At 35.0% G+C, this 15,111-nt stretch overlaps 1 protein-coding gene across 1 annotated transcript in view; it reads left to right on the top strand.

Annotated features, from left to right (window-relative positions):
• The window catches only part of SCEL (sciellin), a 72,442-nt gene extending 57,554 nt beyond the window's left edge, over positions 1-14,888 (top strand). The window contains exons 13-19 of the mRNA XM_069802495.1: positions 1,187-1,243; positions 2,559-2,618; positions 4,113-4,196; positions 7,659-7,733; positions 9,010-9,118; positions 12,031-12,133; positions 13,172-14,888. Of these exons, the coding sequence (XP_069658596.1) occupies positions 1,187-1,243; positions 2,559-2,618; positions 4,113-4,196; positions 7,659-7,733; positions 9,010-9,118; positions 12,031-12,133; positions 13,172-13,188 (505 nt within the window). The 3' untranslated portion in view covers positions 13,189-14,888. The remainder of the gene's footprint in view (positions 1-1,186; positions 1,244-2,558; positions 2,619-4,112; positions 4,197-7,658; positions 7,734-9,009; positions 9,119-12,030; positions 12,134-13,171) is intronic.
• The last annotated feature ends 223 nt before the right edge of the window (positions 14,889-15,111 follow it).

The following is a 15,111-nucleotide window of genomic DNA, read 5'->3' as shown; positions in this document are numbered from 1 at the left end:
CCCTTCAGCATATGGAAAGGGAGGATCTGCCAGTGTACTGTGCTAGTAAGAGCTATGTAATATTTGTCACACCTAACACTGAAATTCTACAGATAACTTCAAGAATAATGTTCTAAACAGTAGCAGCACATAAATGTTGCTAACGTGATCATCTATTTTACAGTAGACAATCTCACATATATGTATACATACATACATATATATTTGTACACTTAGCACTGACCTGTAAGTTGAGTCTGATTTTTTTGCAAATTTTAATTCACAGAGAATTTATTAGGGTAGAGTCCAATACTTTGAGACACTACTGAATTTTAGGAGACATCCAAAGTTTTAAGATTAATAAGCCTATTATGGATTGAAGTAAGCAAGTTAGCAGCTTCACAGAGCTTAGTCTTTTCCTTTTGCTCCCTACTTCTACCTAAAGGGGATCAGGGTTTTTTATGTTAGTTAGAGTGCTTTTCATAGGTCACACCATTCTCTAATTTGCTAAACCATTTTAAAATAATTTTTAAAAAATCCAGAGGAAAACCTAACCACTAGTGTAATTGTATTTATGAAATTAAAAAAAAGTGTTTCCTTCTATGTAAACTTTGCGAGTCTTTAGATGCTTACTTTTTCAGTATAAGTACAGACATAATCAACGCTTTAAGTGTTAACTATGATGACACATGGAGGTAATTTCTTATCATTCCAAAAGCAAAAATATGTGGACATTTGGACATATTTTTAGGTGTTGTCTTAAGAAATAGAAGTTTCTTAGTTTAAATAAAAATATATTTTTTGCAAATTAATGATGCAAACAAGCATTAAACTGCTGGGAGCCTGTAAATGAATACTAAGTTCTTTGAAAGTTCATGTTTCTCCTTCACTGTCTTGACTGGCAAAGAACAGTCTTAAACTACTGCATTGATACAATTAAACAAAGCCTTTTTATTTTCTTGGCTGTACTAGATAATATTTTTTATTTAATTGTACAGAACTTTACCATGTTACTGAAAAACTGTAAACATATTTTCTTATTATGGTCAAACCCATAAGTATTTGCAAATTTTGAACATAAACTTAACTAATGATTTACTTTTTTCCCTTTAAATGTGTGCATAAATATATTTCTTTCTTTTACTACACTTTACCTCTTCCCAGATAGGGGGAATATTTTAACAGTTGTATTTGTTTGTTGTTTCAGAGGAAAAGACCTTGAGGATTTTACTGAAATAAATACTGCTGGTCAGAAAAATAAGAGGCAAGGCTGTCATAATCTTTCCCTCATATATTTATAAAATGTTTGTAGTTGGTTGGATATTAGTATTAGTTCTGTTCTGTAAAGATCATTAGAGGAATCAAAACTAATATTTTTATTTCATTTAAACCATAGAATTTTAACTTTTTAAAATTCCGCATTGAATACAGGCTAGTAAATACAAATAATTCAGCATGGAAGAAATGCAGGTAGTACTTGACTTTATCTTATTGCAACTCTAAACAGTCAGCGCATGAAATGCTTCATCAAACTGAAAATTGTCCTTTAAATACAAAAGAAGAGTATCATAAATAAATTAAAAACCCCTCTTTTTTCTTATTATCATTATTCATTTTCAAATGAGAATCAATGTGGCCTTTTTTTCATCTTAAATAATTCCTCAATGGATAACATTTTTATTTTTAATTACAGGCCATTTATTATAAAATATTAATGTAAAATTATATTAATGTATTATATAGATGCCATATATTAATAAGTGCATTTATTATATAAAACCAGCTATTTCACAGCCAGTGATTTATGAGTTACTAGTATAAATGTGGTCATATGGTCCTAAAGATTGTATACAACCCTAGATAATAGTAGCTGCAACAGGAACCTGGGCTGGATGTAACGACACAGCAAATAACACACTTTGGCAGCCATTTCCATAGCTCATGGTGCTGGTGCCTGTACTGAATGAAATTATATTATCAAGTTAAAATGATAGAGCCATAGTCAGTTTAGAAGATGTAGGCAGGCCCATCACCTGTGGCATGGCAACACAATGCAACACAGCGGTCATAAATTGAAACAAGAGAGATTCAGACTGGATATAAGGAGGACTGTCCAGCAGTGGAGCAGGTTGCATGGAGAGTTGTGTCATCTCTGTCCTTGCAGTTTTTCAAGACCCAACTAGAAAAACCCCTGAGCAACCTGGTCTGACCTCAGAGCTGCTGCTGCTTTGACCAGGAGGTTGGACTAGAGATCTCCCGAGGTCCCTGAATTCCAGCCTGGATTATCCTACAATACTGTAATGAACTTAGCATTTTTGAGTAGTTTGTCATTCTTTTGTAGTGTCACACTGTAAAGAAACTGAAAAATATTGAAGTTTGAACTGATAACACTTACTTCATAACTAACTAAACACTTATGACATGAAACAATTGTGATACATACTCAATGTAGTCAGGAATCTTCCTTGTGAGATGCATATAATTTTTTTCTCCTTCAACATAAGTAATTCAACTCATTTAATATGTTTAGGTTGAATAAAATAATTTGATTAATTCTGAGGTCTTTCTCACTCTCACAGAGCTGAGGACCTTGGTGATCACACTGAAGTAAAGTCTGCTGATGACCAAAATAAAAAGCGATGAGACTCAATCCATAGTTCTCTAAAATTTAAAGAGCCAATATCAAGAGTTGTAGCTGTTTAGTGTGGTACTAGAAAATGTGAATTCCTTATACAAGCAAGCAGAACTTGCATAACTTGAGTAATATATCTGTATTATTTCTAAAATGTGCCTGATTAACCAAATATAACAATATAGCTGCATGTATTTTGATGACAAGCAATGACTCAAACCTAGTCTTGTAGTGAATGAAAATGCCTAGTGATAAGATTTTCATAAGTATTTTTGTGTTTATCTAGGTATTTTGTGAACTCAGCTGTTAGCATCTCAAAGAGTTATAAGTAAATGCATTCCTAGTTTAAAAGTTTCACTGCTACTAGGTTTCATTATTTGCAAAAACTAAGAACCATTTTGGTCAATTAAAGTGAAGTTAGTATTACGCTTTTAGGTACCATTCTGATGGTGTCTTTTTGAGTCTTCCATTTAGTTGTATATCTAAATGAAGAGGAAGAGCAACTATCTGTATACATAAGCAGTTTTGCTATTTTTTAATATAAAATATTTTTATCCTAGCAGTCCCACTTGACAGTCTGACCAGAGAAGCACACACTGAGTATCTACGGTGAATGAGTTTCTTTTTTAGTTCTGAAAGGGGGCCTGCCAGATTACCAGTCAAGCACAATAAAGGGTGCTGCTTCATGCAGCATGCTATGCATATAAAACAGTGACCAGCACTGAGCGAGGTTCATTTAGCAAAGCTTCAGACCTTGGCAAGCTCACTGAAATGAATCAAACTGCAGCCCAAACATCCAGAGTTAAGGCTTATAATCATCAAGTTGTTTCAGAATATAACCTTTGGCAGAACCAAACAAGAGCAGCCTTTGTCTGAGCTGTTTTGTAAAATCATCAAAAACATTATTAGCACTTATTCCTTAAATCCTATAATTTGTCTGACAAGGTTTATTTTTATGTTTTGTTGTATGTCATGTTTGTGGCAGGGAAAACTGCAGGAGACAGGGTTTTACTGGAATTGTAATCCTGCTTTTTGAAATAAGAGTCTACGTATCTGTTTAGCTGGTCATTTCAAATAAAAACGTAACTAGTATATATAAAAAAAGAAAATTTGGAACTAAAATACAGCAAAACCAAGAATAAAACACTATAGAATACTGCCAAGAAAATGCAGAATGCTATCAACCACTGAGACTTTACTGCACAGTTGAAAACCTCAGTGGGCACTTTGAGGAAACTAGAGTTCTGTTAAAGTTAGATGAAGTTTCTGATATGAATATATCTACGAGCATAAACTAGAGGACTTATAATTTTAGGTCAATGATTCCATTATTCTTCACAAGCAACAATTTAACAACAGTAAGAAAAAGATAAATTTCTTTTGCCTACTGTTTCTAGCTCAAGCTTCTACATTTATGTCTGTAAGTGTAACTAAAAGCTGTGTAGCTGAAAATTATTTCTAAAAAGTGTTTATTTTCTTGTTGTATGGTTTCTTTTTTTAGGATAACTGAGCAAGCATACGCAAATCCTTCAAGGGCTCCAAATAATCTCCCAGAAACAAACTACTCCAGTGAAAGAAAGACCAGGTACTGTGGACAATTAAATGAGCCATAACATCTAAAGTGCCATTTCTTGCAAAAAACTGAAGAGAAACCATCTTTATGCAAGAAATTTCAGGGATGTTTAGAAACCTTACACTGGTCTCTGGAATCACACCAGTGCCCTTCCAAACTCTGCTTCCAGGATCCCACCCACAGAAGCCCACAAAGCATAGCTGTAATGCACAGAGTGGGGAGCACGAGCCGTACCCTGTGTAGCTCTAGAGATGTAGCTGAGGCATGGAATTTAGGAGAGCAGTTAAACCAGAATTCTTATATAATCAATAGAGGAAAGGCTTCTCCTGCATGTTAGGTACACCATGCTCTCAGGGAGCTTATTTCTTTCCGAGGCTGTAAGGAAAACATTGCACTCTTCACTCAAGTGCCTTGTTAAGTTCCTAAAACTAAAATCTCACTCATGTATCATCTCCTACACCAATCACTGAAACTGTAACATGGGTTTCTGACTTTTTGACCAGGTACAAACTTTTAAAAACCATTTATCTCGCAATACTCTTGCTCTAGCTGGATTCTGTCTCTACAAGCAAATGTATTGCAAATCTGAATAAAAAATGTGGTGTAGGGATATTTAATAGAACTAAATAAATACCAGGTCTATTGATAACAGGAAACTATTGAAACAAAAGAAACAATATTTTTTTCTTCACTGTCAAAATGTATTTTCAAGAAACATGACAACAAAAAATATAATATGTAATTCCTGAATGAAAGACCTTTTTGGACTAGGAAAACCTCTCTTCAGTACCAACCCACCCATCTATGTGGATTAATTAAATATTAATGTAGACGGGATTGCTCAAAGACATAGTCCTATATGTAAGGTGTTGTATTGCCGTATAGTGGTCGCGAACTGCCTGAATCAAGGCTGATGACTTGGAAGGGAGAGGAGAAATCTTCTAATAGGGAAATAGACTTACTAATAGGGAAAATAGCAGTCACGGTCTGGTACTTTATGGGAACTATGGCCAATGTCCCAATCCTTAAGTTTATGCACACTCAAGCCTTGGTGTGGGTATGACTGGGCACAGAGCCTTTGATCTCTCATTTTCTTACATTTGCTGTAGGAGGTTGGAGTGTGGTTGAAACTTGGGTATTCTAAAACTTCTGCATGGCCTTGAAGGCCAAGGCCATGAATTGGTGGAGAAGAAGAGAAAATCCAAACAGCATACAATTTTAAGACTCAAAATGAATATTCAACACAAAAATTAATTAGCATTTTGCAGCATTTTGCAGACATACAGTGTCTGAGGTGTAATGTTCTGATTATCTTTGAAAATTAACATAGAGTACAATAATACAAGAATGGCAGGGCAAAGAATGCGCTTCAATATGCAGTGCTAACTTACACTTGACAAAATGTATGCCCCCTACCTGAAGCTCTAATCCCAATTTAATTCATGAAAGCTTACTAAATGAATGGTCTTTGCAGGTTATTCTTTCAGGGTTTATGCAATAGGTTCTACAGAGTATTTATTGTTGAGTAGTTTGCTGTATAAACAAGTCACACAATAGCAAGTAAAGGAGTGGGTGATATGAACTGAAAGAAGGGACTTGATCAGATACGCAGTTCTCGGGCTGCATTGTGGCTCAGTTTTAACTTAGTGTCTTGTCAAGCTGTCAGACTATGCATTTATTTGAAAAGGTTCTGGGTTTCCTCACACTTTCAGTTGGCAAGACTAGAAACTGATGCTTCAGGAATATTTTTGCTGTAGCTTTGTGATTTTGTTCTATACAGTATAATATTTTTTTTTAAAGATGTGGTATTTATGTTTGTGTATTTCAACCGTAATACTCTAGCCAGTTATTAAAATCCAACGGATGCTGTTCTTTACACTAGGACACTTGAGGAAAGTATTTTTCTCTATACAATGTTCTGTAAGATAAACAGTGTTATTTTCAGGCATGCTACATCTAAATACCCACATTATGTTGAGTGTGCAATGCACAGTACTCACTTTGCCTTGATCTGAACCCTGATTTAACTAGATCATTTGAAGTGTCAACCTGACTCAGCACTAAGATCCTGCAGCTAAATACAATGCATCAAATGGAAGATTCGGGAAAAATAAGCTTAACAACAAAAAGAAGCACACACAGGCCCATACTTTACAGGAATAGACAAGTGATATTCCTATGCCACTTTTCACTATAGCAAGGGACTTTAGGCACCATCAACATACTCCAACCTGTGACATGTGTTGTGCACCTGCCTAGCTTGGTCAGGGCAAAAGTAGCCAGAAAAACTCTTTCAAAAGGTGATCACTTAGCTTCAGTCTGCTTTCCTACTTAGTTAGCTTACTTTCATCTTGCCTGAAATGTAAATGGAGCACTGGGTGTTCATTTGAGGAGATACTTTCTCTGTGGTGAGCAAACCCAGGTTTGCTACATTACTATTAAATAAAAGCATATTGCTATGTTCTATGAAACATAAGTAAAACATTTCTCATTTAAGCTTGTGCAATTTTAATACATTTCTGGTGTTGAATAGAAATCTAGTAAGATATATACACATTGTAAAAGGCAGGTATGTAGAAAAGTGTATCATCTGGGCTGTGTAACATGTTACATATGCATGTTACCAGTCTGTTATACTTTCCCTTAAAAAAAGACATGTTCTGCAGATACATATGATTATAAAAAATTGTTGCTAACATTGCTAAACATTATTCAAGAGCGATACGAAACATGTAATAAGCACCATATACCTTATGAATTTCTGGAGGAATAGGATAATTAAATCAGTTCAGAACTGTTCAAAACGTATAGCACATGACTTCTTCAGCTGTCACATACATGCTCATCCCTTCCATGCAAACAAAACTGACAGTTAAGTAACTAGAACTGGGACTGTTAAAAAAGGAAGATTTGACTTCCCTTATAGTTAAATTCAGTATATTCCTTCCTACTCTGCTAGAAGGAACAATACAGTTACTGTAGTAAACACATATCACACATTGAACAGCCTGTATTATAAAGACTCTCACTCTGCTTCCAGGGATATGTTGTAATTTTGTTTGGCTGTTTGACAGCTTTTCGAGGACTAGTGAAAGAAGGGGGAAAAAAGGAAAAAATGCAGTGTGTTACCATTTCCTGATATGTATCATTTAGGCTGGGATATCAGCACAGGCAAACCCAATACCATCATGTAGATTTTCTTCAATGAGCTTGTGGATTTCATTTTGAAATGTTGAAGAATCATTCAACAACAGCACACAGTCTAAAGACACTATATTTCTAGTTTATGCTTTTTTATTTGATATATTTTTCTTAATGGTTGTGAAAATACAGAAAAAGAACTCATCACCAAGTATGATGATTTTTTTAAAAGCTTGTTACATTAGTTTAATTTGCATATTATCATCACTGTAGTGAAGCCTTTAAAAATAAAAAGTACTGTTTAGTGATTGCTGTGCACTCACTGCTTCACAGCAAATCATCATATGATGCCTATGAAGAAAATATAACTGGAAATACTATCAAAACTGTTTACTCTACTTCTGATCGGTAAGTACACATTAATAACATTGTAGAGTATCAAAGGACACAGACATTTTGCATAAGCGTTCAAGTGTTCAGACAAAAGGGAGCCGTGGAAGTCACCATTAGGCTCGTCAGACAGCTTTTCATACAGAGCTCCCTTTCAGTGGGATCTTGCCATCAAATCATTACCACAGTTCAGCAGCCTAATATTACATTAGGCTTGTCACAGCTGACATTTTAAAATATCTATAGAAACAATAGCCAATGCCTTAAGTGATAGAGTTGGCTCTGCAAAATTTCCTTCCTTTGTGAGAATGGTGTCTGTAATGACCAACTTTATGTACAGCTGTGGAGGAATAGGTTCACATGACAATGCTGTTAAAAACTCTTATGTTTTCACACCAGTTAAGATATTCCCAAATATAAGGATATTTGCTCAATCAGTAATATCTTACCTCATGGGGAAAAAAAAAAAAACAACATACCCAATATTTTCAGTTCAGATAATTTGGACAGTCCCATTACTTGGAAATACCAAATCAGAAAAACTTGTATCCTTTCCAACATAACTATAAGGAACTCTGGGAATGATTAAGTATTAGTACAATAGTTTTACCATCGAGTAGAAAGGAGCAAGACCAGTTGATTTTGTAGTGCAAAACCAACACCAACAGTTGTACCTAGAGGAAGTACAGATTGATGTCACATAAGAATGCAAAAAAATCTGAGAAAATTGTTAAAAATACTGTTGTTATGAATACTAGGTAGGCTGTTCTATACATGTGTTCACTATAACTGCCATGAAGGTAGGACTTCTGTCTGCAGTGCAGAAAATTAAAAATGTTTTCAGGCACTTCTGCAACATAGAGGGGAATTCTTTTATCAGACTGATCAAATGACAGCAGTTTAAATTCAACTACCAATTTACTTTTGTGATTAAAACATTAAAATCATCACCCTCCACTTCATCCCCATTTAGTATACATGCTCCCAGACATTCAGCAGCTTAATACAGTCTCATTTACTGTTTGAAATCATTCAGTTCACCAGAGAAGAGCATTCTTTCTATCAAGGTATTTTTGCTACTTGACAATTATGCTCAGCAATTTGCCCATCACAGGAGCATGTATATTACACCTGTCAACTAGAATGGAGGGAATATAGACATGACATTTTTCCATTTATGGCCATTGTGCAGTATACAAATGTCTTTCCCACGTAGTGCACTAAGCTTATCAATTTTCTTGAGATTTCAATGGTAGCTCTTTTTCTGACAGCTGATGTTATATTATATACACAGGAGTATAATTGGAAAAGATATATGTACATACTGCAGGAAGCCCTTGGGTATAGATGCCAAAATGATCTTAGATGCCTTGCAAATTTGCTGTCACTCGACTTGCTTCAAGGTAAGAAGATTTCACCTGCTACTAAGAAATATAATTTGAATGTAATACCTGCATTATATTACACATACAATAAGCAAATATTTAGGCCTTAGGCCTTCTCCACCTGGGAGAAGAGGAAGGCTTGCACACTGGAGGAGAAGATTAATGTAGGAAATACTAGTCTCTGTCTCTCTCACCCCTAGATAATTCCTTCTTCTTTCTTTCCATCTCTCTCTCTCCCTGTCTCCCTCTTTTCCTCTATTCCTCTATTCTCCCTCTCCCTGCCTCTCCTCTCTTGAAACCACAAAGAAGATAAAGGATGCAGTGGAACGTACCCTGAATGTCCTACACATTTATAAGCTTTCATTAAACATGCTTCCAGTCTGATATAGTGAATTATATCCTACTTACACTTTCTTCAAACTGTAAAATTTCGTGCTATTTCTTTTTTTATGAGGTTTTGTAGATGTTCTTGATTAAGTGACATCTAAAACCATGACTTGTGCAGAAGCCACACTTAAAGGCATTAGTAAGAGGTATTTAAGCCATAGAGGTGAAATCATTTTACCCACTGGCATCAAAGATTTGGTTAAAATTTGGGTCTTATGGATAGTTTCTCCTGTAGGATAAAATAGTGTTGAAATTGGATATGTCTTTGCCTCAGTCTTATTTATTAAAAATTATGTAATTTTTTTTCCTGTTTCCAAGAAGAATGAAAGCACAGAAGACATTTTTTTTGCTTGTCATTCCAAAGCCTAAGCCTCAGCCTAAAACTCACTCTTAAACTTTTCTCAGGGTACACCTACCAGTGCTCAGTCCTCTGATCTGTTTTCTTTATGCCTCGTTTGTCTTAATTCTGCTTGCATCTCCACACATAGTTTGTTGTTCTAACAAACAACACTTGGCAAAATCATCACATTAGCATAGCTCATTTTTCTGCCCAGTATTGCATAGTTTTTACTTCTGCTTCTGACAGCAGTTCATTTACCTAGTTTACCTAGTTACTGCATGAAAAGTAACCCAAAGCAGAATACAGCAGTAAAGTTGTACTTAATGTGTAGGAAGTTACGTATGCTTTTTGTCTCACATGGACTTTGTGAGCTCTGTGAGCACTAGAATGCAATTTATTCCATGGAAATCACTATGTAATACCTCCTCAATACTATTATTGCAAGTAAATACAAGCTCTGGTTTGTTCCCATTCTTTTTAGATAGACCAACCCCCAGAGAGGAATGGGCTTTTTATGCAGTTAGAGTATTAACATGTAGGTATTGGCTGAACTATCTGTTAAATATTTAAGCTTATTTTTTAAATTACATTCTTTTTGCTACCTATTCCCAAGTGGGGATCTGTCTGGCCAGCAAAATTTAGGTTAAGTTTTGTGTAACTACACATTTATGAAAGCACTGGCAAAAAATTAAACAACTAATGTAGGTCTGTGGTTCATGCTTGTAGTTATGTATTTAGCTAAGTAGTGCAGTTTCTCATCATTAATATTCATTTAGCTCCTTACAAATACCCTATATCCATTAGAGATTTGCATGTAGCTGACAGCAGTATAAAGTCTTTGTTTCCTTGTAAAGTTATATACCAAAAGTTCAGTGAGTACATAATCCAAATTGTAGGTTTTTTCTCTGTATAAAAAATGCTAGCTAATCTTGATGAACAAAGTTTTGAAAACACGTCCATCCTTTTGCCGATTTATGCAAGGAAACATAAAATGAGTGAAAAGAGCAGACTCTTTTATTAGTACCTTAATACTAACAGCTTATGTAGAAAAGATATAGAAAAAACATAGTTCTGTAAAACTGGGGGGGGGGGTGGGGTGTGTGTGTCTCTAGTACTCTAACATGTTACACTTATCAACACTGAGTGCTCAGTTGCAATTTCATACTAGCCCTAGTGAGCATGTGTAACAAGGCAATTGCATATTGTCTGGATCCTGGATCTAATAATTCACACTGCCTTTAAATCCATGGTGTTGATAACACACAGTTTCTTTATTCATTTAGCTGCAAAGGGATGTTCTGGGTAAGACTGTTAATTTTTAATTTTAATAAAGACTTTCAGTCCAAATTTATCTGAATAGACAGCCATTGTGAAAATTATGGAAAGGCTTACAGCCTTTCTGGAATGGCTGTCAATTCAGTTACTGAATTGCACTGTAAAAGTAATGCTGATTTTTCACTTATCAGAGGATGAAATATCCAAAGAAACCAGAATTTGCTATTCTTTTATTAGATTGCAAAAGAGATGATGCGGGTGTCAAGATTCTGGTTTATAGATCGAATTACATTGCTCCTTGATCCACTGTAGGCTGTCCTTGTGATCTTGGGAAGTCAACCTCTGTGTGTATCTGTGTGTTTTCATATGCGAAACATGGGAGATGCTTCTGTCTCTCAAAAATTAGCTTATTAAGACATTTATGAAAGCAGTGTCCAGATTCTGCAATAATGGCAGACATAGTTAAGATAAAGTATCATAAAAGATTTTGAAATAAGCAGGTTTAGATTCTTTAAGACCTACTCCGAGTTGGATGATTAAGTCTGATCTTGCTTCCTGTACTCAATGAAGAAACAAAAGGATCTCAAAAGAGTGATTAATCTTATTTGAGAATAAATTTCTAAGCTAAGGCAGAGAAAGTACCCTTTGGAAATGTCTGGGTGTAGAAAGGGGTTGGTGAGTATAATAAGAACCTAGAGAAACAGTTGAGACTTAGATATCTGATTTTTAGATGTCTAAAGGTGAGCTCTTTAATTTACTGTTCATTAAAACTACTCTGTTTCAGAGTTCAGATTTGATGATATTGCAGTACTCATAACCTCAATTCTGGTCTGGCATTGCTTACTTCCTGAAAGACAGCATGCTGGGAATGAATATTAGAGAAGGGTTTAATTTTAATTTTTCTTGTTATTTTACTTGTGTGTTGAAGTGTGAAGTATGTAAAAGACCACTGGAAGATCTGAAAGCAGGAGACAGCATCTGGATTTACAGACAAACTGTGCATTGTGAGCCTTGCTATTCCAAAGTTAAAGGTAAGATTCAAGATGTATTTTACTGAACATCTGAAAAACAATGTAGAGAGCTTCATTCAAATAACTTCAGTATATTACAACACAGCTATTGCTTTTGCTCATTTCTGTATACTTAAACCTTTCCAAAGTATTTCATTCAGTAAGACTAGGTTGCCTAGGATGATATGCAACCGCAGGTTCCAGACACAATAATTATTCTGTACCTGTGAGGGAAATCTCTTAAGGTCTCATTGTAATCTGTAGAGTCCTACCTGTGTGGTCAATAGAGACACCTATAGCGAGGCAAGGGCATCTCGCCCTGAAAGTGACAAGAATAAATTGAAAGGCCATCTGAGAATCAGGTTGTTCTACTGAAAGGAGTAAGCCAGGGTTCAGAGGTATTTTCACATTATGTAGCCATTGTGAACAATAAAGAGAAAATACAAAATCTATTAAATCATAATGAAAATATTATACTGTGACTACCATTCTTACCTTTGTGAGGAGCACAGTGGTTAAACAAATGTGCAAGGCAGTGAAGAATGCAACTTTTGTTTTATTAATTTTTCTAGAAGTTGCTAGATTTTAAGTCTTCTCTGTTCACAGCAACTATCAATTCATAATACTATAAATCAGTACCTCTGTACCAAATAAAGACAAATGGAAATGTAGATTAAATGTTCTGATAAGCTGGTGTTCACCTATGTACTTCTGAGATAAGATCATGTTAACTACAATTATATTAATCAATTTGTTTTGTTAAAATACTTTGTGGTATTATTCTACTGCAAAATTTGATGGAAAGAGTGAATTTTACAATTAATCAGATTATAAAATTAATAAGGCACTGTGACAATTATAAAACTGTAGAAAGACATACCAATGGTCTGTATATTAAGCATTATAAATTGACATATACTATTTCAGCAAATGACAAGATGGGACAGTCAGACTTCAGCAGACTTTCTAAAAAAATAAATTGATCTAAAATTTCCTTGTATGCCATTTAGAGAATACTGATTTTCTTGGCATATCTGATCAATCTTTTCTCTCTTGCAGAAAAATGGATCTACTAATTCTGACATACAGAAAGCATGACAAAGAAGTTCCACTAGTGTTTAGCTAAGTGTATTGGCCTGTTAATTCAAACTACTATGGGAAATGATTCATTTTTATTGCTAGGAACAAATAGTCTAAATGCAGTCCTACTGCATGGTTTCCAAAGGAATTAATTTCATGAGAATTTAGATGCCTTTTCATACACACATTTCAGGATACAAAACAAGATATTGTTCAATATATTCATCAGATCTGTGAAACTGCTAAACTGTATGCAAAACTAACAATAATTTATTGAAATTTTCTGAACAGCTAGACATACCTGCACATATGTTTTGAAGGGGCTATATTCTCTTTACTGAAAACACATCTCCTCAGGTATAAAGATCTGTTATCTTTGAATAGCATGAATGGGATTAATCTCATCAAAGATTAGTCATTTAAAAGTCAGCTATTCAGTTTAAACTACTATTTTCACACAGAGTGAGGTGGGTTCACTCTGCACCTTTGAGGAGAGAGATCAATCTCCAGAGGAAGATTCATCCCAAGTAACTTAAATGGTAACTTTAAGATGGAACAAAGAATCTTTGGAAAATGCATCTCTATTACTGCAGAGGGATTCTAGGCAAAAATCATTAGAGCATTTTAATTAACACTCCATGTTTGTAATTCTGGTAACTATTGTATTACCTTTTTTTTCCCCCAGAAGTGCACACTTAATAGTTGCCATGAATCATGAAATACATACTTTGCATGACATTATGTTGTTATATTTATCTTTCCTACTTTATTAAACTGACTAGTATCTAAACACCTTGGATGGATTCATCGTGCCTAAATTTAAACATCTATGTAGACATCTACTTCTAAGTTACTTGATCTATTCTGTCTTTACAGTCATATAGAGAAGTAGACATTTTTAGGAAGTGATTCAATTGGTCAGATTGCAAACATCTATTTTAGCATGATGTTAAGCATGCTCTGAATGTACGTATTACTTTCCATGGTTTGCAAAGGAACCTGCAGTGAATAGTTCAGGTTTCTAGTCATCTACATTAGGCCAGATGATAGATAAACTCCTTCCTTTGAGACTACAGTGAAAGCATTTTTTTTTCCTTTTGGACAGCATATGTGTATTAAAGTATACAAACTGAAAGAAGAGTTCATGCTTTGTTATAATATGTTTCCACAACACTCAATATTTACCTGTCATATTTGCCTAAAATAATAAACAGTTCAGTAGTTTACTGGACAAAAAAAGGTGTTGACTACTAGTCTCTGCCATGAGATGTTTTAGATCATGGTTATTCAGAACTGATTTTATTCCCTGACATCTCAGCTTAAAAGGACTTCCTGGATATGACCATGACAGAGTTAGAGTGGTCGGAGGCTGCAGGACCTGAGCAAGAGCTTAGAAAAGTGAAAAGTGCCAAAGCCATAGATTAATATTAGACTATTGAATGGCTGGCTGTCCCAGCCAAACTTGCTCTCCTCATCTGCACATTCAGTAGTGGAGACAGGAGGTATAGATGTCTGTGTAATTTAAACCATTGGGCCTGTAGCTGAATAATGATGTAATCTGTCTTGCCTGGCTTAAAAGATGTTCAGACTGATACGCAAAGGAGATGTGAAATAGTAGATAGTTTGTTTTGTTAGTTTTATGGAAATTTCTTATGAATTAATGGCAGTAGCTTTAATGAACCTGTTATTATAGATACTTTTCCTGGTATGTGTCTCTTGTTGATGACATATTCTAGTTAAACTATACTTGTTATTGCCCCGTGCTTCACCGGGAAACAATGAGACTTGCACAACAGGTGGAGAGACGTACTGGTGAAATTTTAATGTTTGGGTCACAAATTTGCTCCTGTTCAGAAGCCAACAGTTATTGCTAAGGCTCAGTTACAATGGAAGATGTTAGATGTTCACCTGAGCCAGCA

Source organism: Haliaeetus albicilla, chromosome 15 (assembly GCF_947461875.1).
Source record: "Haliaeetus albicilla chromosome 15, bHalAlb1.1, whole genome shotgun sequence".
NCBI classification, from domain to species: Eukaryota; Metazoa; Chordata; class Aves; order Accipitriformes; family Accipitridae; genus Haliaeetus; species Haliaeetus albicilla.
The sequence above is the reverse complement of the archived record's forward strand: the minus strand, read 5'-3'. Positions and strand labels throughout refer to the sequence as shown.